Genomic DNA, 25245 nt, shown 5'->3' on the forward strand with positions numbered 1-25245 from the left:
GACTCGGAACATGTAAACACAGGACAGGGTCAGAGCTGCAGGACATCTCCGCGTCTCCTCGCTCCACGGCTCCCTTTCGCAACTTTTCAGAGTCTTCTTAGCCTCGTGCCACCCCCCCACCCAGGGCCTTGCTCTCAGTCACCCACCCTGGGTAGGGAGGCCCTCCTCCCCGCCCATGTCATAGAGCTGAGGGTGCCACGCTGAAGACGCTGAGGCCCCGTCTGTTTCCCCAGTGCGTGGATGTCTGCAGACCTGGCCGGATGTCGGTCCCACCCTATAGCTACACTGTCCTCACACCCCAGCCATGGGCAGGTCTTGAGCTCATGCAGAAGAGAAATGGCCAGGGGCACCTGAATGAGAAGTAAGTGCTGAACGGTGGACTGGATGACCTTCCAGGCATGGGCTCACCACCACGTTGATGAGCCAGTGAGGAGAGCTCACCAACTCCCGGCTTCCTGCCGTGGAGGGGCCATAGACACCTTCAGTTGTCAACCAAACATCATTTCCCCATGCCTTCCTGGCTAAAAGAGCATCACCTTTGCTCAGAATGGCTGCGTTTCCTGCCCAAGGAGAGAAGCTGTGGCTGGTTGGTCTAAGCCAATTAGGAGCCTCCCTTGCAACACGTGACCCAGTTCTGAACAAGGAAACCAACAACAGAGATTTGCTTTGATTGGGAGAGGGGTGGTTTCTTAAGAAACTTTTGCTTTTCCCGATGTAAGAGGATAGATAGGCAGATGGTTTGGGCAAGTTGATTTTCCCTTCTCCCTCCTTCAAATGTTGCACACAATGTCTGAGCAGGGGGCTGCCTAGGAGAATGGAGGAGAGGACTCCAACCCCTGGCCAAGGTGAAGAGCACAGGAAAAGTGAACTTCTGCTTGTCCAAGCCACTGTAGGTAGGTTTTCTTTATTTGTGGCTGCATGTATTCCAGACCTGCAGGCATGTCTTTTCTGAGCGGCAGGGTTAAGCCAGGCTGAAGGATTTGGGGGCCAGCTTCTCCTCATTATTATGCCGAGGATAATTCACGAGGGAGGTGAGAACAGGCCCGTTCCTTTTCTGGTTACGGGGCCGCTGACAGACTGCATTACTTTCACTACCCCAAGAAACATGGATGTATTGGGCAACCACACAGGATGAACAGAAGCAGCAGTTCTGGGATGAAGAACAGGGGAAAGTTCTCAGGAACCAAAATGTGCACGCAGTCAGTTCCTGCCCAGTTCATTGATTGTCCTCCTCAAAAGCCCAAGAACACTGAAAGGGACTGAAAAGAACATGGCTGACTACAAAGACCCCGCCACTCTCCTGGAGTTCATGCCTCGCCACCCACTGCCGCTCGCTTCCCCTCGGTCTCTGGGTAAGTAGAACATCCTAGACTTCCGCAGAGAAGAAAGATCTCTCCTCCCACAGGATGGGCTCCATTTCACCAAGAAGCCTTCCACGGAGGCCAGACTCCGGCTGGTCAAAGCTGCCGCCCCAGGGGACACGCAGGAATTCACTGCAGTTTCTCTGGAAAAACACTTCAGCTCCTCCTCGGTTTCCCAAATGGCAAAGAGGAGAGTGGATCTGCGCGTCTGGGAGAAGGGGGGTTGCACAGGATGGTCTCTGGTGTTCCTCCGCTTTGCACGGACACCCTGCGGTTCTGTCTGGAGAACACACAGCCAAGCCGTCCCGTGGCTCTCAGCCACGGGTATCTCCAGTCAGGAGAGGGTTCTGGTAACTACTGAGCCCCTACTACGCGCCCACTGTCCAGGTGGGGGTGTTACCCACAACCATCGGCGAGGAGGTCAACTTGTTCCCATCACACAGATGTAAAAACTGAGGTTAAGACGCTCATGAGATAGGAGTGTCTGAATTTACACCCTGTTTCCCTGCCCCGACAAGCGTGGGGGCCCCAGCGCAGGAGTTCGGCGGGACCGGAGTACAGCGGGAGTGGAGCCCAGCGAGCAGAGAGAGGAAGCAGTCCCTGGCCATCCATCACCTCCCGGCAGCCGCTGCCGAGGACGGCTCACCACAGGCGAGGTGATGGCATTCCAAGTGGGCAGGGAGGAGGCGGAGGGGGGAGATGAGTCAGCCGGCAGCAGGCGCAGGGCCCGGCTCCACCGCGGCTCCCGGGCCCGCCGGGAAATCGTCCACACATTCCCACTTTGCGGAGCCAGCAGACTCCGAGCCGGCCCCAGGGCTCAGGGACACTGTGAATAATGATTACACCCTAAGGGCTCCCTCCCGGGAGCTGAGTGCAGCAGGCGCAGGCCCTGTGCGGGACTGCGGCCGCCCTGCTGGGGGACAGAGTCACCGCCGTGACCAGCAGACAGAAAAAAGCTTGCTCTGCACCGGGTGTTGAATACATTCACACATTTAATCAAATCCTTGCGACAGCCTTATCGGGTAGCTGCTACTGTTACAGAAGTGGAAAGAAAGGGTAGAAAAGTTAGGAAACCGAGTGCCCGCGGCCACGGACGAGTAAGTGGCAGCACGCTGGCCCCAGCACAGGCTCTTGACCGCTGCCCCCAGCAGTCTCTCCAAGGTCACCTGCCCAAGGCCATTCAGCCCATCGGGCCCCAAGTCTGTCTGTCTCCAAAGCCCGCACGGACAGCCAGCCCGCCTGAGGCGCCCCGCTGCCTCTGTCTGGCCCCGACTTGCAGAAGGGGCCCGCGTGCTCCGAGCCCAGGGAACAGGGGGTGCTCTGAGGGTGGCCCACCGGTGCCCACGTACATGCAGCTGGGACTGGGAACCCAGGGTAGGCAGACCACAAACGCCCCGGCCTGCCCTCTGCGGTGCCAACCCAACACAGGTCCCCGCTCTCTCTCATAAAAGCCAGCGATGGAAAGTGACAGCACATTGCCAGAAAGAAACACCCCTGGACCTGCTGACAGCTGCCAGCTGCCAGCGCCGGGTCCACGAGATCAGGGCCACAGGTCCTCCGTCCCAGGAGGAGCTGGCACATGTGAGGCGTGCGGGCACAGATTTGGGTCGGAAAGTGTGCTCACTTGTTAGGAGCCTCGAGAGGCAAAGGACACAGTGACAAGAGAGGCCCCGCCAGGGCCATCTCCCCTGTCTGAGCACCTGCACGCGCCCGGTCCCCGGCGTGAAGTGCGGCTGAAGCAGGGCCCGCGGGGGGCGTGGTCTCCTAGGCAGGTGGGGAAGGTCTCGAGTCTGCAGACCTCACCTGGAGCCCATCAGTGTCTCCTTCTGTGTCTGTGTCCAGGCCCAGAAACAGGTGTAAAAGCCTGTGGGGGTTTATTCCCCTCCAAGGTCATCCTGAAGGTTAGATGGGACAGCGGGTGGGAATTTGTTGGCAGGACACCTGGCATCTAATACAAGCTCCTTCATTCGTTCGGCCGACACACGTTTGCCAAGGGCCCAGCCCACGCATCCTGGCGCAAGGAACAAACATGGAAACACACAGGAAAGGTGGCCCTGTCCTCTTGGCATCCATGTGCCAGAGACAGAGAGCACACGAAGAGGCAGAGAGGGAGCTGTGAGCTGGTCCCCACGCGATCGGTGCAGTGAGTGAGATCCGCGGGCGACGTGATGGGGCCCTGGTTGCGGGGGCCAGGCCGTACACCAGACATGCTGGTCTGGTCAAATATCTCTGCTGAGCAACGCTGGAACCCAGCGCTAACAGCGGGGTGAACCAGCCAGGGGAAGAGCAAACAGGTAGAAGGTTCCAGCCGGCGCAGAGCCCTGGGGAGGAAGGGGCCCGCTTGCCCAGGGGCTGGGAGGGAAGCTCCCCTGCAGCTCAAGTGGAACGAGGGGGTGGATACTGGGTCGGGGCAGCCTCTTCTCAGCCCCAGGCAGGGTCTGGAATTCAGGGCAGCGAGGAGATGGCACACCAGTAGAGGCAGCGGTCGTTATTGTGGGATTTCAAACGTCCCAGGTCCCTTGAACCTCCGTTCTCTCCAGGAGAACGTCCATGGACCAAGCACCAGCAGGTGTCACCAGAGACTGCAAGGACCTCCCGTAGGAGGGGCTCCCGGCTTCTCCCTGGAGGGCTGCTAGTGCACAAGTACACAGACAGCGTTTAAAGCCTTGGGAGTGGATGAGATTGGAGAAGGGCGGGGCGGCGGGGGGGAGGAGAGAGAGAGAAAGGAGTCTCCAAACTAGGTCCCCGGCCTCCACCATTAAAATGTTGGGGGTGAAGAGGAAATGGCAGAGGAGGGAGGCTGGTGAGGTGGGGGGCAGAGGGAGAGAGGCCCGGAGGTCACAGGGAGGGGGCGCTCAGGCAGCCCGGCACGCAGTCGCAAGAACAGGGCAGCATGCACCATGGGACCGAACACTGGGGCACAGACCCGGGGTGCTCGGGGTGGCGGGGCGGCCGCCTGAGTGGGAGGGTGCAAGAGACAGGGAGCGGGGCAGGGCAAGCGGCTGCCAGAGCCAGACGCTTCCTTGCCTGCCTTCCCGCTCGGGGAGGTTGTAATTACCCATCCACACCGCCTCTCGCAGCGATTCACAAGGGCTCTCCAGTAAACACACCTGCTCCCAAGGTTTCCAAAGCACGTCTCTTCTCTCGACAAAAGTCTCCCTCTCCAGAAAGATGCTAATTACTCTGTTTCCAAGTTGGGGTTCCACAAGCAGGTATGTGGACTGAATGTCACCTGGTTCCTCTTGAAACCAACAAGCTCATTATTCCAAGGGACTCGGCAGTGCCGAAAATACCTCCAAGTATTTCAGCGTAAGGTGGAGCTCAGAGGGGAAAGGAAAAAGCAAGACCAGTTACTGAATCCCTTGCCCTGAGCACGTTCACATGCTGTTACCTCCAACAACTCCAAGTGGGACTTTCAGGAGAGAGAACAGAGGCTCACAAGATTCGGTGACTGGTCCCCAAGCGGCAGAACCCATGTTCGGGGATCCAGAACCCCAGCCCAGCTTTATCGAATCTGGTAGCCCCTGTCTCCCATCCACTGGTGCACCGGTGTCCGATCCCACGGTGCGTGCTGTGTGGACGGCCAGCAGGAGAGGCAAGACCAGGGTGGGGCTAATGATCCATCTGTAGAACAAGGGTTCTGGGGACCCTCCAGAGCCCCTTCAATGAGCAGAACCTGTGAGGAGGAGGGGCAGGGGACCCAGCATGGGGCGTCAGAGGCCAGGGGCGGGCAGGATGGCAGTCCGGTGCCTCAGGACTGCCGGACACTCGTGTTCTGCTGAGATGGTACCGGCTTCAGGCTGCTGGCCTCACTGAGGAGTGTGGGCGCAAGACACAAGCCGACGTGTCCTGAGCGTCCACCCTCCGCTGGGACAGGGTTGCAGACCGGATGCTAAAAAGGCCACAGGGAAGAGAAAGGCGAAAGTCCCTGCTCGCCTGGAGCCCCCATTCCAGCGGGTTGCACTGAAGTCTCTCAGTGGCCTTCGGGGGTGGGGGCGGGGCGGGGGGTTACATTCCCAGTTTACAGATGAACACAGACAGTGGAACCTCAGTCCTCGTCGTCGACGCGTTCTGGAACGTGTGAGCAGTGCTGACACGGACGAGTCCTGGACAACGAAGCATTTTCTCTTGCCGGGCAGCGTCATGACGCATACGAGCTCTAGCAAGGGCGACGAGTCCCCAGCAAGCGCTAAGTCCCCAGCAAGCACCAAGTGCTGAAACATTTTTTTTTTCTTGTCAAAATGCAACAAATGCAGAGTTTGACGCGTTCTGAAGCCGACGAATACTGAGGTAGGCCTGTGGAGGCTCACACAGGCTGGGTGGCCCATTCCCGATCCCTCTGGTAGGAAGTGTCAGGGGTAGGACGTGCACCCCGGTCTGGTTGAAATACACAGCCCCCCACAGCCCGCCCAGTGCACCCTAACATCTGGCAGGTCTTCCCACCAGAAAGGTTAGTGGCTGACTTAGGCTGGGAGGGAACGAATGGGAAAGGCACTTCTCAGTGGAATTAATATTCTGACAACGGCACGCCAGGCTGCAGGATCAGGGCAAAGCCTGACCAACCCCCAGGCCAGCCCTCTCGTTCACAGACAGGAGTCTGATCCCACAAAGAGAAGGTGCCGCAGGGCGCAATCCCCACCAGACCCAGGGCCACGTCCACACCGGCCCGTCGCCTGCAGCTTCTGCTGTGCCCGCGAAGGTCCCCGGCCAGCGGCAGGGCCAGGAAACAGCACCGCTGGGGGTACTGTCGTGCGCCCTCGTCTGGTGTGTCTGTCACAGGCATGCCGGTGCTGGGGTGAGGGCCGCGTCTCCCAGTGCCGACCTTCCCCCCGAAGCTGGCCTCTGCCTCCAATACGGACCCTCTGGCCCCAGGTCGCTGCTGCGGGTGGTGACTCCATCAGCGCAGTGAGAAGGAACAGCTCCTTAAGCGTCGCCCTCGGCCTCTGCTCTGTGCGCTCTGTCCTGGGGGTGAGCCTGTGCTCTTGGCGGGTGGCACCCTCTGTGTCGTCAGGCCCCCCGGGGCTGGCTGCTCAGGTCTGCGCCAGGACCCACCCTTACCTCAGGCAGGGGTCCGCCAAGAGAAAGGGCGGGAAGGGCCAGCTCCAGGCCCAGGGCCACCCTGACCTCACAGCCGTCCTCCTTCCTCCCCGGTGCATTCTCGCCGTGGGACCCGGGGCGCTGCGTGAAACATCGCCGGAACCCAGTCTGTCGCCTGTTGCCCACACACCCTGAGCCTCAGAGGGTCGGCGGGGCGGGGGCACCCCAGGGGCTTCAGCCTGAGGGGCAGTGTCCTGGCCGAGAGGACTGCAGGGCGGACCCATGGGCAAGGGGCAGGACCGCCCTCCCCCCCGCCCCACGGCGGACACCGCGGCAACGAGTGGCGAGTGCGGGTGTGTCCTGTGGCCGGGGAGGCTGACGAGGCGCCCCACCCGGGGCCTCTGGAGACGGCGCTTTCTGCAGCCTAAGTCACACTGCCACCGGGCCAAACCACCTGCCCCTCCGGCTCAGAAAAACAGGGCTGACTGAAAAAGCCCCAGACACCTCCCTGAGGGGCCCTTCCTGCCTCCTCAGCAGCCGCCGTGGGTCTGTGCTTCCTTCCCAGGGCGATGGACAAACACGATAAGGCACCATTTACTTTTTCTAGTCGGCCACATTCTCCTCATTAGCATGTGGCCTGGGATCAGCCCTCACTGTGTCCAGGATCAGGTCACGTCCCCGGACTCAGGACACCAGTGGCAAAGGCAGGCCCCGGGGGCAGGACGGCCAGAGACCCCCGGGACCGCGCAGGGGTCGGGCTCAGCCCCCTAATGCCCTGCAGGAGCTGACAGCCGGGTCCCAGGCGCCAGGCAGGGGTAGAGCTGGCCAGGCCTGTCCCCGTGCGCTCTCCTGCCCCGCGGGATGGTGGGGGTGGGTCCTTGCACTGGCCCCTGGCTGCATTCCTGCGGGGACTTTGGTGGGGCTGCTGGGACTCTCAGCCAGATGTGAATGAGGAACAGCTGTTCGACCTCCTCCCTCCTCAGACCCACGCAGCGGTGAAGGCAGGGCTGCAACGGGAGAAGGGCTGAGGGTGGGGGGAGGGGGTGCGCACGCTTGGAGTGCGGGGCGCAGCCCAGGAGAGCTGCCTCTACCCAGAGCACCTGCCACCTGGCCTGCTCCTGAAAACGGCCATCTGCCACCTTCTCTGAGGACCTGTAGCCAAGGGGACAGCCTGGGCTGAGAGGGAGGGGTCACCGGCGCCTGCCCCTCGCTGCAGCCCGGCTCTGGGGCACTGGCTGGCCCCCCCACCTGGGGAGTGACGCTGCGGGGGGCCAGGCCTCCCCCTCAGCTGCAAGCGGCTCCCACCCCCTCTCTTTCAGCTGACCGCGAACCAGTGACCTGCTTTTTCCAGCCTCGGTGTCTTTGGGAGAGCATTTTGCGCGCTGGCTATGGGTTCAAGTCTCTGCCCGCATCTGCTGCCTTCCGGCCGCCTTCCTTGCACCCCCCTCCCCGCCACGCTCCAGCTCACTGCTCTCTGACGTGGTCTCCTGGCTGCTTCCGTCCAGCTGTGTGGGGTAAGGCTTCACGTTTCTATCCCCTCTGTGCAGGACCAGGGGCGGCCACCGAGGGCCCAGGGCTCCCGTCTAAGAGTCCTCAGCCCCGGTGCCCAGCTTGACATTGCGGGTCCCCAGGAGGGAACATCTCATGTCATCAGGTGCCGCCACGGCCTCACCTTTGTCCCACCCGGCTTCTCTGGGTCTCCAGTGTCTTCTTTGAATTTTCCACCCGCATGACCTTGAAACCACTCGAAACACACTGAGTTCAAACCAAGGACACACTTGCTCCTGCCACCCACTGGTCCCTCAGGCTCCCACACTCCGAAGTGTTGCTCTCGAACACGCCCGGGAGTGAGCTCCGAATCCCTGCCCTCGGCCTGCACCCCCAAGCTGTTCCTCCAAACGCAACCCTCTGGGAACTCCCCCGACCCCGCGCCTCGCCCTGGGGCCTCTCCATCTCTCCCTTCGTACCTTCTAACTTCACAGAGGCGGGTGGCACCGGCACACCTGATTCACACATGAGGAACGCACGCACGGGGTCAAGGAATGAGAGACGATCGAGGGCAAAAGACGGGACTTCAAACCCAGGCCCCCCAGCCCAACCCTCCAGGCGACGAGCCAGGATAGAAGTGGCTGGGACTCGGGGCTCAAGATGAAAGGAAGACAAGAAGAGGCCTCTCTGGCCCAGAAGCTTAGCCCGTCCGTAGTCCCTGCAGCTTTGAAGGTGGGAGGGCAACTGTCTGGGGATCGTGGATGGAGCTTAGTCCTGCATCTCGTCTCAGGGGGTCCTCCCACGTGCCCCCAAGGCTCCCATGGTGCAAGACCAATGGCACAGGAGGTGTAAAAGAAGGGAGCGTGGCCGGGGGCTGGGGCTGGGGCTGGGGCCAGGCTGCGACCCCCCGACACTGCATCCCTGCACGCCATGTAGAGGGTCCAAGGGTTCCAAGCACGGGCCTGCCTCCCAGGTGAGGATAGTGAGCATCGTCTCTGGGTCACCTTCTAATCTCCACCTGTCACTTGTAAACTCAAAGCGGGCAGTCGGCTTTCTTTGCGTTTCTTTGCATAAACGCAAAGCGGGCATCACTTGCTCTCTTGCCCAGGCCTCTCGCGGGTCAGGGTCGCCCGAGTGTGGAGCAGGGTCCGGCCCGGTGCACTCGGCTCAGGCGAGCGGAGCAGCCAAGGGAGGGGTTGGGCTCTGCCTTCTGGCCTCGCTGTAGCCCCGGGGCTCACTCACAGCCCGCCCACCCGCCCACCCATGAGTGCACAGCCCCGCCCAGCCGCCCACCCATGAGTGCCTCGCGAGCAGCCCCACGGGAGCGCAGGTGGGATCCGGGGTCCGGGCCGGAAGGGGGCTGCAGGAGAGGACTCGGGCTGAGGGGATGCTGAGGGCTTCCAGACCCTTCCCTGCCAGGGAGCACCGTCTGCTGCCTGCCGGGCTCCCTCAGGGCCGCCCGGAACCCTATTGGCACAGAACCACCACCCCCCCGCCCGCCGTGCCCACTCCTCCACTCCTTCTCCCACCTGCTCGTTAAACTGAGGTAAATAAGATTCTTTATTAAAAACAAACAAACAAACAAACACTCCGCCTACGCGTCTGTTAGAGCTGCAACCAAAATCAGCTGGTCGGGTTTCCAGAAAATGCACGTAAGGATTTCACAAGTTCGACCGGCACTCTAAACGCACTGATGTTTTATAAAGCCGTAGCGTTCTGGGCAGCTGCGTGCAGGCTGCCCAGGGCAAGGGGCAGCAGGAAGGGGCCTGAGCCCCCCACGTCTCGGTCCCTGTGTGCGTGCGTGTGTGTGGGCGTGCATGTGTGAGGGCGTGCATGCATCGGAGTGTGCGCACAGGTGGGCGTGTATGTGCCTGTGCCGCTGTGTGTTTGAGCGTATGTACGTCTCTTAGTGTGAGTGTGACTGTGTGTGTGTTGGTGCCCGTGTTTGGGTGCACCCTTGAAGAAACCCGAGTCTCCAACGAAGAGGACAAAGACTGATACGTGTCATAGCTAAACAAGTCGCCTAGAACATACTACTGCTTTGCCAGCTGCATTCCTGCAGCCTTCCAGGAAGGGTGAGCCCGTGTTGTTCCACGTCAGAAACGCTATAATCAATCAGCCACATGTCTCAGAAAGCCCCCGAGTACTGTGTGACCCCCGCGTCCCACTTGCCCCCGGAAAGTGTGAGGCAAGTTCAGTCAGGGCGTGAGAGGCACGCAGACACGCAGAGCTCCTCTTTGTATTTAATTACACAGAAGCATATCTATGGAGAGGCTTCGGTTATACATAGACTGTGTGTATGTACACATGTGTTTTGCAAGTACCAATTTAGTGGTGGCCACTGCATTTTGTCCCTTTATTGACTCAGAACTGACGCCACCATGTGAAACACACCATCAAACCTCCGTGAGCCGGAACGCTTGGCCTGACGCCGTCCCAGCTGCCAAGTGACAGATGGTGTCGGGCCAAGGTCTGGGGGGGGCTGGGGAAATAAGGGCACCTGCTCACACAGCGGAGTGGGACCCGCTCGTTACAAGGGTGAGCCAGGCCGCCATCCCTGGCCCAACAGGGGCCGCGGGGGGAGCCGTGAGGCTCTGATACGTGGGTGGTGGCGTCAGGTGCAGACAGGGCGAGGCAGGGACACGCGCCCACATGCTCCCTGGGGTCAGCTCCAGCTCCTGCCTGGCGGGTCAGGGCCTTCTGCGGTGTAAACAAATTAAAAGTAATTTGGGTGGTTTTTGGTGTTCCGTCAGTTTCAGTCATTTTCTAATAAAATTGCTCAGCACGTCATCAGAATTAAGCAGCCCAATTACTATTTCTAGGGTGACCTCGACCGGGACAAGCTTTGCCAGGAGGAACTCCCAGTGACCTGCAGGGACAGGGCGGGCCCCGGCCTGAACTGTGCCTTGAGGCCGGCACAGGCCCGGCGGCCAGGCCACGGACAGCCACGTGGCGGCTCCAAACCCACAGCTGGAGCTGCCGCCGACTCCTCCAGGCCGGCACCCGCCCAGGGCTCTGGCCGGGTGGCGGGTCACCTCATGGGCACATGCATGTTCCCAGATGAGTGTGTGGTGGGTGTTGTGTGTGTGTGGTGTACGCATGTGGTGTGTGTATGGGTTTGGAGGGGTGTGTGTGTGTGTGTGTGTCCTGAGTTTACTGTGGAGTGTCCAGGCCAGGCAGAAGGACACGGGGACAGAGGCAGGAGTGTGGTCAGGAAGAACACAGGGTGCCCACTGGGGTTGGGGACAATGACCCAGCAGGGCTGTGCCCTCTTTGACGACTACAGGAGTCAGGTTTAGAGGGACTCTGGGCCCAAAGAAATGCCCAGGCTGGAGGTGCCACCCGGACCTGCCCACAGCTGGCCCCACAGCCCTTCCCTTGGGCATGACCGCTGGGTCTCCCGGGGGCAGGTGAGCGCAGGGCTTTGAGGTGGACTCCGCTTCTGGCCAAGGATGGCGGCGGCCAACCCCTGGGCCGGCCTCCTGCCAGCTTGGGGACTGGGGGAAGCTGCGCCACGGAGTGATTTCTGCCTCCCAAAATGGGGGACAGTGCGCCTTCTCCCGAGGACCAGCAGCCGCGGCCCCTCGGCCCCAGCTCTGCCCTCCAGGCGCCTATAGTCAGCCCCAGGCCTGCCCCAGGCCCTGGGCTTTTGCTGTTGCCTCTACAAGGCGCTCTGGGCCCACATGTCTCGGCATGGACGTCCTTGTCACATCCTTCTGAGCTCAACTCAATTTTTTTCTTCTCAAAGAGGCCTTCCTGCATTCTGGCCCAGCACACTTCGTCACGTGACCCTGCTTTCTTTTCTTCAAGACACTCATCACTATTGGAAATAACCTAATCCATTGATTTTTACTGTCTACCTTCCTTCCTTTCTGGACAATATCACTGAAAAAGCAGGAACCTTCAAACACCCGCTGTTGGGAGACAACCTCTATAAGGCCTCTGTAGTCCGTTCCCAGTCACCTAAATAAGTTCTGTTATTTACCGGACATGTTGTCCTCCACAAAAAGAAGGCATAAGACAGACCTCCCAGTGAACCTAACAACCCCTCACTCAGAAGGTGACGTGCTCAGTCCCTGGCCCCAGAGCAAAACTAGGCTGAAGCTCTCAATGGATATCCGCGCCCACCCCCCCCACCAGTGCCCCTTCTCCTTACGACTGAGCCCGTGAGGAGGGGCTGAGCGCCCGCCGGAGCTGGGACTGAGGCTGGCCCTCATCCAAATGCAGAGCTGGGGTGCGGACACCCAGTTCCCCAGTGAGAGTTGTAGGCAAACAATGTCTTTACCTCCACATTCTGTGTCCGTGTCTGTCTGTCTGTCTCTCTTCCCCCGCCCCGGCCAGTCATGATAGTAAGTGTAACATCCAGTGGGCATAGCTCTCGCCAGAACAGCGATGCAGCTGGTCATGACCACACCAGCAAGAGGGCCCGAGAGGGCGGCCACATGCCATGAGGCAAAGCACCAGGACCATGGGAGAGGCCCCTTCTTGGCCCTAGTCCACGCTCCCATCTCAGCCCAATTGTCTAAGAGCTAAAAGACAGGGTCCAGGAAAGCGGTCCTTGCCCGTGGGAGAGGGGAGAGAGGACCACCACAGCGCCCCCAAAATAGAAATAGGCGGAGGCGCTCTCAGCGGTGGCTGGCATTCCACAGGCTTGCTCACGGCGAGCCGATAAGCTATATAAAGTTGTTCTGTGGCCACGACAGAGCCCAGGGTGGAGGAAGCTCTTAATTACAGCCAGTGTTCTGGGGCTGGGCCCATCTGCAGCATCCGCCCCACACACTGCAGGAAACCAGGCCGAGATTGTGTCCCCTGGGGAGCTGGTCAGGCCACGGAGAGGCAGGGCTTGAGGCTGTGACTCCGCGCTGCCTCCCCGGGTGAGTCCAAGGTCAGGGGGACAGTGGGCCACGCTCCTGAGCAGACCGCGGGGGGTGCCGCTGGGAGAGGCCCCCCGCCCCCAGCGCATGGCACCACAAACCCATCTCCAATACCCTCGGCCTCGAGCTGCTGTTGCTGATGTTATTCTACTTATGAGTTTGCAGACGTGTTATTATTTGTAACACGGGGATAATGATTCCTTCAAGTGCCACCAGTGCTGGTGGGAGGCAACGGCAAGTCCGCTGCTTCGATTTCAGACAGGATTGCGGAAGGGCGGCCAGGAAGGACTCCGCCCCAGAAGGGGACTCTGGACCGAGTGAGGGTTGAACACCTGGTGCCCTGGGACCCTGGATGAGCTGTTCAGCTCCTTGTGCCTCATCACCATCGACGACAGAACAGCAAGCCCCAGACGACATCGGGGGACTGTGGGGAGACATCAGTGACGCGGTGGAGCGAACGCGCTTCCTAGGTATCGGAACTCACTAACAGGGGCTCACTCGGGACCAAGGGCGAACCGGGCAGGGACATTCCCTGTCTGCTCCTCGCCAGTCAGCGGGGGACTGACGGTATCACCTCGCTGGTCGCTCACTCGCTAACAATCACAGCGCAAACTCCAATACGGGCGCGCACAGGAACTCTGATGACGGCTGGAAGCACAGGGCAGTGCGTGCATGTGTTAGAAACAATACGTTAGTAGAACTGCTATGCCATGTGCAGCTCGGACTGAGGTGGGGCAGGTAGGCAGCTGGAATTCGCACGAAAGCCCGCAGGAGGGTGCTGCACGGCGGCGCCGCCAGGTCCTGAGGGGCAGAAGGACAGGGCCGGCCTCGGGGGGCCCAGGAGCGTTGGCACAAAGGGCGGCTCCTGCAGTGGCCACCCCAAAAAGTCCTGCCCAGCCCCAGCCCCGTCCCCTCCCCGGCTCACAGCGCCGCTTTCAGCTGGGCTTCCAGGCCAGAGGAGCCGCCGCTCACAGCCCAAACCTGGGCGCCGAGGGCCGGGAGCCGCTGCACCCACCGCAGACACTGGCCCCTCACTTCCTGGGCCCTGACCTGGACCCGAGCTTTGCCGGGAGCCCACTGTCCCTCAGAGCCGCCCTTTCCCCCTTCTTGCAGCCAAGCTGATGGGAAGCACAGGCTCGGGGAGCAGCGGGGCCTGGGTCCCCGTTGCCAGCATCAGCACCATGAAGGAGAGGGAGGAGGAGAAGGAAGAGCAAAAGGGGGAGGAGGTCCCTCCTCTGTGGGCTTCACAAGAAATGTTAAATTATCTAGTAGCCACATTTTTAAAAAAAGGAAAAAGCATCAGGGGAGATTAATTATGAATATGTTGCATTTAACCCTAAATTTCCAAAAATTATCATGTAAATATGGAACTAATATAAAAATACGGATGAAATGCTTGACACTCTTTTTCCTACCCAATGTACAAAATTCAGCGTGTAAGCTGCCCCGGGCACGTCTCAGCCTGGACCAGCCCCGTATGGTCAGTGGTCACGCGTGTTCGCAGCACCAGTTCACAGTGCTGGTTTCCCCGCCCACGTGTGCCAGTGCAGGGGCTGGGAGAGAGCGCGACATGACGCGACGCCACGCGATGCAAAGCGCTGTCTGGACCTGGTGACAGCGCCGGCGGGCCCTCAGTTCTAGACACTTCCAGCGGAGTCGGTCGGGGCCCTCGCCGCTGCATCTGTCCCACCCTAGGAAGCAGGGTGACGCCTCCCACGTGATTCAGCCTACGGCACCCAGCCCGCCTTTCCCAGACCTCACTGCCCGTCCAAGCCTGACCGCCTGTCTGCGCACCACCACGCGCACGTCCCGAAGTTCAGCTACGCCGGCCGTGGTTGCAGGCTCGCTGCCTCTCCCTGTCTGTGCACCTGGGAGGAGGTAGCTCGTGACGCGCGTCCTTCTGAGAACCGGGACGACAGCAGGCACGGACCTGGTCGCCTGCCACTGCCGTGACGTCTTTAAACAGCGTGTGGCAGCCCTTCCCGCACAGCAAGCCCTGCTCCAGGCGCCAGGACACCGCGCCCTGGAGAAGCTTACACTCTCGAGCAGAAGACAGGCCCCGGGCGGACAAAGCCCAGGAGGCCCCACCGAGAGTGGCTCCTGTTCGGGCCGTGACATCGCCCGCCGGTCTCCTCTACGTGCCAAGGGGTGCCGGGCCGCCCGGGGTCTTGTGACACTTCGTGATTCAGTCCTGCTGCGTGCATTTCAGTACGGGACTGTCAGCTATTTACGGTGTTGTGCTTTGTTTCTAATTGACCCGTTGGTGAGGGGATTTTTGCTTCATCTGTCACCAGAATAGAGCAGGCCCTCGTCAGCTTACAGCTGTATTTACCAAAACAGATTCCCTCCGGACGATGGGATGCGACTTAAATGTCACATCTCCGCCAGCAGCGGCAGAGGGCCGGCTGGAGCGAAACGTGAGTTTCTCCAACGACGCGTTAGTGGGTGCCGGCTGGGCTGGGCTGGCTTGCCTGTTTCCCTTTCTCTTGGTTACGCCCCCTCCCCGCCCCCCCCAGTTTTCCTTTCCTTGGGGGCCTGGGGGTGCCATCTAACTCAACTCCCAAGTGCTAGGCGGTGCCCTGGGCTTCGGGCCCCACATGGGGCGCCTGCCCCGACTCCCCGGCTGCCGTGACGGCCTGCAGGGCCACAGGGCCCACTCATGTCTGACAAACCCAGGCCGCTGGCCGCAGTCCCCTGCCCCGGGTCCGAAGGCTCACGCAGCTCTGAGATTCGCCGAGAGCTGTCTTGCGTGGGCAGCCCCACTTTGCCCACCTGTGCCTCCTCTTTCCGCCGCCGCCCTGCTCCAAGTCCTGGGAGGCTGGCTGCGGGTGGCCCCCTTTGCTGGCCTCTATTGGACAGGGTCAGGCCAATGGGAGGCGCCCGGCAGCCAGAGAGGAGGGGAGAGAAAGCAGGGGTGTCTTCCTGCTCCCTCCAGGACCGCCCCCTCCCCGCTCCCACGGGCCTCCAGCTACCCTCCGTCCCTTCTCTCAGCTGGCTTCCCCCCATGCCAGGCCCCGGAGCCTCAGGACCCCCTCAACCTCACCCCTCCCTTCCGTGGGGCCTGTTCCCAGGCAGTATTACGCCCCTCCTCGCTGTTTGTTTCCTTTGCCATCTGGACTGCGAACGTCGTGAGGGCAGGGGCTGAGCTTTACCTTTGTCTACAGGCCCAGAAGCAGCGCAAGGGCCCACGCCCACAGACCCCCCTCAGTGCGTGTGAATAACCGGAGACTGGGCGAGCCAGCACGGGGGAAAGGGCCACAGAGGGGTCCAGAAGCCACGGGTGCCCGGTCTCAGAGTGCCACCATGCTGCCAGCCAGGCCCACCCCTGCGACCAGGAGTCACACCCGGCGGCTCCCTCCCCCAGCCCCTCCTCCGCTGCCCCAGCCCCCAGCCCCCCTGGCCCTGATGAGATGGCACCCTCGGGGCTTCCCCCACCTGGGGAGCCTCAGTCCCCAGGAGAAGTCGGGGGACGGAGGCTGAGACTGCTCCCAGCCGCCCGCTGGCCCCGGACGGGAAGCCCCCCAGCACGGGCCTGGCAATGGGTAACTTCCAAGGCGGACATGTCACCCTAACGAAGAGACAGAGGCAGGCGGGCCTGGGAGAAACCCAGTTCAACCTTCCTATCCTAGGGAAGGGCAGACCTCAGGATGCCCTTACCGGAGGCCGGAGCCCTGGGGGCCACGGGCGCACTGCCGGCCCTCCAGGCCCTCTCCCTTGGCCTCACCGCCAGCCACAGTCGTTTCCAGACAGACAGCTGGGCGACCTGGGGCTGTCCCGGAGGGCGCCAGGTCAGCAGCCGAGGCCTCTGGGCCGGCCGCGCCCGACCACATCGAGCGGCTGACTCGGGGTCTCCAGGTCAGCCCCCAAGCCTGTCTGGGCCCACCTTCTTACAGGACCTCTCATCAGCTCAGGGAGCCCTGTCGTCACCCGCTGGGCGCCCTGGCTCCGAGGGCAACATTTAACCTGTCTCTGCGCATCCCAGCGTGGGGCGTGGGGCTGGACCCCAGCAGCCCTGTGTAATGCCTTGCTGCTTCTACAGCCCTGGAAGCGAGAGGAGAGGACAGGGCCCTGGCGACAGGCACGTGCTGTGCGGAGGTACAGCTGGGTTTCTTCTGTTACACAGCCGGGGAATGGCGGACTCAGGCCACCACCGTGACCCCCGGCCGTGCAGCTGAGGCCTCCCTTGACCTGGCTATACGGCCCCTCCCTGCTGGAGACCCCGGCCCTGCGCACACCCCTGTCCCCTCCCCGTCCCCGCCCCCCGCAGCGCGGAGACTCACTCTCGCACAGGCGACGCCGCAGCTTGCCCCGGATCCTGTCGATGGCGTCGAAGTCCGACACGTGGAAGACATGGGCGGACTTGGGCTCCGAGGCGATCTCCTCCAGCTCCTCCTTCAGAGCCTCGCCGACGCCCACCGCGAAGATGCGGATGCCCGCCCGGTGGGCCGCGGTCGCCGCCTCCAGCACCAGGTCCTGGCTGCGGCCGTCGGTCAGCAGGATGGCCACCTGCTTGAAGGCGCGGTTCCCCGGGCGGCCACCGGCCAGCGGGGAGAAGCTGTGGCGCGTGATGTAGCGCAGGGCGTCCCCCGTGTTGGTGTGGCCGCCTTGGTAGGCCAGGGACTGCGTGGCCGCCTTGACCGCCTCCCTGGAGTCAAAGCGGCCCAGCTCAAAGGCGGTGGTGGGCTGGTCGCTGTAGTGCACGACCCCCACGCGCGTGTGGTCGGGGCCCACCTCAAAGGTGTCCACCAGGTTGGCCATCCACTGCTGGACCTTCTCGAAGTCGTCCTTGCCCACACTGGAGGAGGTGTCCAGCAGGAACACCAGATCGTAGTGGACACTTTTGCAGCCTGCAAGGGCGAGAGAAGGGGTAAGGGGGGTGAGTGGAAAGAGCGCTGTCCCGGGGGGACCGGGAGGCGTGGTCACCGGGTCACACCGCTTGCCTCCAACACCCACCCCGCTGGCTCCCTCTGGCTGGCGGCCTTGTCCAGCTGCCTTCAAGCTCAAACCCTCCTTTCCTAACTGTCACACGATGATGAGTGTCCCCGCGGCGGCGGCGAGGTTCAGCTGACACTATATAACCTTACGTGAAAGTGATGGACACGCATGGAATGACACTGTGTCAATTTCTATAACTACAGGGTTACAAGTGACTTCATTATTTTTTAAACCTGCCACAAAAAGAAAAAAATGCAGGTCCATTGCAGAAGAGTCAGAGAACGCAACCCGAAAATGTTTGAAACGCTCATAGTCCCGTCTACACAGAGATAACCATGGTTAACCACGGTGCGTAGAGTTGATCATTTTCCATTTATTTCCACATAGTTATTGATGGGAGCGGGATTGTACCAGACACGCTGATGGATAAGCTGTTTTCCCTGCAATGTGCTGGGAACCCATTTTCAGTGTGATAATGCTGGTTTCCATGACTACAGAGAGTCCACTGCAAGGATGAACATAATTTATTTAACCAGTGCTCTCTTGTTGGATATTAAACAGTTTACTGTACTTCGCTCTTAGAAACCATAGGAAATATATTGCTTTCCCATATTTTAAATACAAATTTGAAGAATTCTATAATGCTTTATAAACTACGCTTATATTTTATAATAACTATACAAATACAAATTCTATATTAGCAGTACAATGCTTTTGATTAAACAAGAAACAGTGTTACACAATTTCTCTCTGGTCTTCACAGCAGTGAGCGCAGAGAGCTGGCTCATCCCCATTTCACAATTAGGTAATGAGGACAAGTGTTTTCTCAACTCCAAAGGGCTGTGCAAACATACCAGGGACCTACCAAGAAGCCCTGGTCTCCACTCTCCCAGAATCTGCGTCTTGGTGGTGCCAAGGGCAGAGCTGACTGGGCCTCTGGGAACACTGGGCACAAATATTGGGCCAGTAGCCACAAAATAAAAACACACACCCAAAAAGCCCATTTCGCTAAGCTATCAGATTGGCAAAAGTCTCACAGACGAGGCAGCAAGGAGAAGGCGAGGAGAAGACGTTTGTGCCGGGAACGAGTGGCTTTGGGGTTTGCCGCACTCCTTTTCAGAGTCTTAAAACCCTCTGAATCTTTTGACCCACCAGTTCCAAATCTAGTGATTTACCCCAAGAAAATAGTTAGATAAATAGAAGGGGGAAATGGTGTATAAAGGAGCTCAAGGCAGCTGCGCCAAGCAAGACCCTGGGGACGAGCTGCGTGCTCCCCGCACGGCACTACTTAGGTCAAAGTCGTCCGTATTCGCACAGCGGAAGGCCCGGCGGTCACGACAGGGAGGGCTGGAAAGGGGCCCTTATTGCCGACGTGGGCACCCGCTCCCACTATGTTGTCGGGGGTGAAAAGCTGTGTGGGTCTACGTGGGGCATTGTGTCTGCACGCCTGAGAGGCCCTGCAAAAAGAGATGTTCTTTATCTCTGGCAAGCAGAACCACGAGTGGATTTCATTATTTTATAGGGCTGATTTTATATTTATAAGCAATGAATTAAGTTCAAAAACCAGAACAACACTAAAGCTACACACGCGCGCGCGCACAGACACTGCCCTGCCCCGGCCTCAATCGGTGCCACTGTGGATATTTCCACACCCGCCCTCCCCTCTCGTTCTGCGATGCAAGTCACCGCCCGCCCGCCGGGGGCTAAGGTGAATCCCTGGCTTCCCAGGGTTGATCCCTAACAGGATGAGAGCTTCTGGGGTGTGTTTGCCCAGATGTGTGGACTCAGAGATAATTCCTGGGGAGTTTTTCTCCTTGACACAAAAGGGCATCCTTTTGTCTTCGGGACAATACCATCCCAGTCTGTTCATGACAATTGCTGCTGTGGGTCAGGCAGGGCCCGGGCTTTGGGCTGTCATCCTTGAGCAAATTGGTTTTAATGCTGCCGAAAGTTCATTTGTTCAAAAGGCCTCACCACAGGGCCCTCGGGAGCTCCGCGTGCACTTTCTCCTGGCGCCCAGGAAACAGGCTGGACTGTAGGCACGTGACAGCTAAGGGAGGGGTCGGAGGAAGGGCCCTGGCCCTGGGGCGGGTGCCCTGGCTTCTGGCCTCTGCTTGGCCACAGGTGAAGGCCATGTGACCCCCTCTGTTGCCCGTTTTCTTCGAGCCCCTTTTTCTTCTCTAAGAAATGAGGGCTTGGAAAAGCCGTCCCTGGCCTTCCCATGGCTGAAATGGGCAGTCAGTCCTGTGGGCTTGCGCTTTAAGTGGGGAGGAGCTTCATGTAGGGGTGGAGCTTTACGTGGGGTGAAGTTTATATGGGGCGGAGTTTATGTGGGTGGAGCTTTATGTGGGACGGGGGCTTTACGTGGGGTAGAGCTTTAAGTTGGGTTGAGGTTGCCATGGAGGTGGTGCTCCACCTGGGGCGGCGTTAAGTACAGCGATCGAGTCACAGGTGCCCAATGCTCCTGCTGGCCTTGCGGGTCTCCGTACAGGCAGCGCCTTCCTCCAGGAGGCCCTTGGACAGGTGCGCAGAGCCACCCTGTCAGGTCAGGGCTCCCCACCCGCCCCGGGCCTCCTCTTCTCGGGTGGATTTCCCTGCTTCCTCCGTTGCCTGCAAACCTGCTCTGGCCACCTTTCCTGGCTGAGCCCAGTGTGTCCATTTCTCTTGGGATGGCCCCAGAGCCTTCACACAGGATGGCACAACACGGCAGTGCCCTAGTCTCTGCCTGCTGCCCCCAAAACCGACGGGCGCTTGAGAGGGACAAGCTCAGGGCACAAGCTCAGGGCACATTCCGGGGTGGAGTCATCACGGCTTCCGACAGCTCCTCTCAAACGCACACTCACAGGCTCAGACTCACTCCCTCCCACAGACACGCGCCCTTGCTGGGCAGCTGGCGCGCGCACAGTCACCGGCGCGCGCACGGGCGCACTGGCGGCCACACACTCCCACGCACACGGACAGCTGGGTGCAGCCCCACCTGCCCTCTGGGCCTGACAGCCGCGGGGCCCGCTCCACAGCAGCAGCAGCAGCAGCATCCACAGGAGGCAGGGCGCCGCGTACCCTCGGAGGCAGGCCATGGCTCTCTTGTGCTTGAGGACACGCATTTCTTGGCCAGGAAGAAACAGCGTCAGGTTCTACTGGAGCATTTCCTGCCTGAAGAAAGACACTCTTTTAGAGCAGGTCCTGGAGCCAAGAAGCCCCAAGATTCAACCTCTGGACCCCAGGTGGGAGGAATTCCCCCAGACCCCGGGGGCTGGCTGGACTTCACTCCTCAGACCTGACACCCCTCACAGCCAACAGCGTGACCCTTCGCTGACTCCATCTGTCCCGCCTCCACCCCTTGGTGAACGTGTACCGAGGACTGCCACGCCCCATCATGACTGTCTACCTGAGGCTCTACCTGGGGCACCCACACCATTGCTTTGGTCACATTTTCTACTTTTGAACATTTAATAAGCTATTTTATGTGTTTAATAAATAAGTCATCTTTGCACCTGTCTTTGTGCATATTGAGTTATTGTCTCAGGGCAGATTTGTGGAAAATGCTTAGGATATCACACAAGTTTTGAAAGGATCCAGACACTAGTGGTCAAACCGCTTTACCAGAAAGTCACGCTGCCTCTGGCCACGAGGAGTGGGCGCGGCGGCCCCTCTCGCCCCACACCTGGCAGCATGCGCTGCATCGTTCCTTCAGGCTTTGCCGGTGCCTTAGGAGAGACGTCGGTGCTTGCTTTCGAGGTGGCTCTTTGATTCATGAGGTTTATTAGTTAAGTGTATTTCCCTTTCTCTGTATTTTATTCTCATGTCCATTTCAAAAAGTAGTTATCATTATTAATGCAAGATCCGAGGAAGAAAAAAAAAACAGTTTATAGATTTCACAACTGATGTATCCACTTAACAGATATTTACCAGTGGCTCTCATGTATCAGGTGCTGAGAGCAGGCAGATGAATGACCCCAAAGCTACCGGCGCTGGGAGACAGGTTAGCCTCGGGCCACAGGACGACAAGATAAGCCGAGTGCGCAGGTAGGGGGCGCGCAAGGGCTTATGAGAGCAGGGCGCGTGGTGGAGGGGTGTCACGTGATCATTTCGGGGGCCGGCCTGGCTGCCTGAACTAGCAGCAGCCAAGCCGAGTTTGGAAGGCATTTCTTAGTTCATGGCCCCTTTCTTCACCTGCAAAGCCAGCAGTGGCCGATCACGTCTTTCTCAGGTCGCTGCCTCTCTGACTCTGACTTGTAGGGACCCTTCTGGTTGCAAGAGCGCGCGCCCCACCCCCCCACCGCCAGCCCAGATACTCCAGGTTCATCGCCGCAGTTTTAAGTCAGATTGGCGGCGACCTTAATTCCGCCTATAACCTTAATTCCCCCTTTAACTGCCATGGGACATAACATATTCACAGAGGATGGGGCATGAAAGTCTTTTTCTGTGTGTGATGACAAACATATCACATACATTTCGCCATTTTAACCATTTTAAGCGTGCAATTCAGCGGCACTCATTCTGTTCACATGTTGTGCAACCATCATCGCTACCTACATGCAGGGCTTTGTGATCACCCCAGACTGAAACGCTGTGACCATTAAGCAATACCAGGAAATATCTTTCCATTTATTTAGGCTTCTTTAACTTCTCTTGATGGTTCGTAGTTTTCAGTGTATAAGTCTTGTGCCTCTTTGATTAAATTTATGCCTGTGTATTTTATGCTATTCTTTGAGGCTATTGTAAATAGACTTATTTTTTAAATGTCCCTATTTGCTGCTAGTGTATAGAAATGCAACAGATTTTTCAGTATTGATTTTGTATCGTGAAGCTTTGCTGATTCTGTTTATTTTAATAGCTTTTTGTGAATTCTTTAGGGTTTCCTACATATAAGGTCATGCAGGAGATAATTTTACTTCCTGCTTTCCAAGTTGGATGCCTTTACTTCTTTTTCTTGCCTAATTGCTCTGGCTACAATCTCTTAGCCACAGTGTGCAATTTTTTCATATATTATAATATTTGTTTTGCTAATATTTTTTGAGGATTTCTGCATCTATGTTCATGAGAGATTTTGCTCCACCATTTTCTTTTTCTTGCAATGCCTTTGGGGATCAGGGTAACACTGGCTTCGTAGACTGAGTTCAGAAATGTTCCCTGTGCTTCTATATTCTAGAAAAGATTGTAAAGAAGAAAGTGGCCTTCAACCCAGGGATGACGGAGTGATCATAGTAAGTGCCCCCAGAGTGTGGCAGGCCTGGTACGGAATCTTTGTGCTCCTTTGTGGCATCAGAGAGCATGTCCTCTCCATAAAATGAGGATGGTCTCTACTCCATCAGGAGGTGCAGTGAGGGGGAAAAAAAAATAATTTCTGTAAAGCATGCAGCACAGATCCTGGCACAGACTAGAAGCACAGGAAATGGGAGATTTTTGGCAGCCTCTCCCCACCCCCCGCCCCCGGTCCAGCCCATCGGAGGCCGCAGCCCCCGCGAGCCACAGCACACATGCTGATGCTCTCGCTTCCTCACCAGACCCTGAGCGTTTTCTGGGGCTTGGCTGCCCAGCTGGTGTGATGGAGGCCGCACCCTGTCCCTGGGAGGCAGTGCACTGCCATTAGTCTCCAAAAGTCCAGCAATTAATTTACTAAGCTGAGTGCCTTCCACAAGCCTCCCATCACCATAGTAACCAGCATTCCCTCTTCAGGGACCCAGAGGTGGGGAAGGAAAGATACCGAGCAGAAAGCAATTTAGAGGGAGAAAATGAGATTTGGCACACTGCTAGGGCAGCCTGGGCAGGGGGTGGGCGCAGTCCGATTCGGACGGCCTGGCCGCTGCCCGCCTGGGGCGGCGGTGGGGGCAGGTGCGGCCCCGCTGATGTGTTGCCGGCTGACGGGAGAGGCTCGGGGCAGGAATCTGGATGAGGCTTGAACGCACAGAGTGACTGTGTCCAGAGCACTGAGCCAGGTCCTTCTCCTACCGGCCAACCGCCAGGCCTCTGGTGCGTGTCTGTGGAGCTGTGTGTGCGGCAGCTGCACTCGCCGGTCAGGGAGGGGACGAGGGAGCTGGGTGGTTGCTCTCTGCGCAGAGCTGCCCGAGAGCCCAGCTGCCGGGAAGAGCTGCAGGCTCGAGGCCTGGACTCAACGTTCAGCTCTATGCGACCTGCCTCGGTCACCAAATGCATGCGGGGCCCCCTCTGTATCCTAGGCACTGTCCTAGGCACTGACGTCTCCAGGACAGTCGACACCGTGGTGAAGCTTGTCAATCTCCATATTCAAACTCCAGCCCCACCTCTCACCAGCAGTGCGCACACCGGCGGCAGTCACAACCCTCTCTGGCCCTGGGCCCGTCCCACACACAGTGAGGAGAACAGCGCCTGCCCCACAGGCCGCCGGAGAGCTAAGTGAGCCACTGCAGGCGGAAAGCTTAGAGCCGCGCCTGACCACGGGGAGCGCGCAGGGCACACGGCGTTGTCATTTCCCAATTCGTTGTGTCCTCGCCAATAAAATGGGAACAATATCCCCTACGTAGCAGGTCTGTAGAGGAGCTGACGCAGGTCAACAGATGGGCTACTTCTTCACAAAGTACAACGTTGACCATTATTGCTATAATAGGTGTGAAGGGGAGACTCGCCAGTCGGAGCTGTTGAGAGAAGTCCGCTGCATCGGGGGCCTGGGAGCTTCATTGTTTCTGTCTCTAGTTCCGCCACGCCCTAAATGCGTGTGAAATGCTGAGTGCCAGGTGCTGTGCGGGGGGCTGGCAACCTAGTGGCGGGGACAGACAAGCAAGTAGATGCCTGTTTTTCTTTGTTGTCAGTGCTCTGGTAGAGGGAAGGGCAAGCACCTAATGCAGGCCTGCGGGTCAGGGAAGGCTTCCTGGAGGAGGTGAAGCCTGAGCTGAGCCTGGAAAGAGGGGTGAGGGGTAGGCAGGGAGACAAGGTCGCCTGCACCGGGAACAGCCACTTCCCTGCCAGTGTCTTTCACGGCATGAGCCGGAGGCACAGCGCTTTGGAGGAGGGAGGAAAGGGACAGGGAGGGCTCAGGCCAGAGCAGGCGGTAGGAGTTCGTGGCGAGGGAGCCATTCAAGCCTGAGGGAAGGGTGTTAAAAGAGGCAGCCTAGGGGCTCGTGCACCGACCCGGAGACGAGGGTCCGGCTTCAGCCCTGGTGCCCGTGGCCGTTCTCACGCGCCCGCAGCTGTTTCAGGAACCGCTACCGAGAAGGGCGGGTTTACCGCAGGGGCTGATGCAGACACCAGGGCAGTATGTAAGGGGAGACGTTGGTGGCCTTTCCCAGGATGCAGCAGGTCGAGTGGTCCAGCTGCAGATTCCACGCCGCCAGGTGACCGGCAGAGGTCAGAGGGACAGGGGAAAGAGAGGCCTGAGGGAAGCCCAGGGCGACAGTTTAAGCATCCAGGAGCCAGTCACGGAGGGGGTCAGACAGGGCAAGTGTGGGCTGCACACAGAGGGTTTGGGGCACTCGGAACGCAGCCAAGTAGAGAAGTCAGAGACTGGCGGGCGTTGGAGCCCGGAGTTCAGAGGAGATGTTGGGGAAGTGCAGAGGGGACAGAAGACAGGACTC

General features: G+C 59.2%; 1 protein-coding gene across 1 annotated transcript in view; it reads right to left on the reverse strand.

The window, feature by feature from the left end:
• Positions 1-20772, reverse strand: part of COL22A1 (collagen type XXII alpha 1 chain) — a 167159-nt gene extending 146387 nt beyond the window's left edge. Inside the window, exons 1-2 of the mRNA XM_054590689.1 lie at positions 20673-20772; positions 17041-17607 (exon numbers count right to left, since the gene is read on the reverse strand). Of these exons, the coding sequence (XP_054446664.1) occupies positions 17041-17607; positions 20673-20772 (667 nt within the window). The remainder of the gene's footprint in view (positions 1-17040; positions 17608-20672) is intronic.
• Positions 20773-25245: the final 4473 nt, after the last annotated feature.

Source organism: Pteronotus mesoamericanus, unplaced genomic scaffold (genome assembly GCF_021234165.1).
Source record: "Pteronotus mesoamericanus isolate MK-2021 breed Mesoamerican mustached bat unplaced genomic scaffold, CSHL_Meso_final scaffold_174, whole genome shotgun sequence".
Classification (NCBI taxonomy): Eukaryota; Metazoa; Chordata; class Mammalia; order Chiroptera; family Mormoopidae; genus Pteronotus; species Pteronotus mesoamericanus.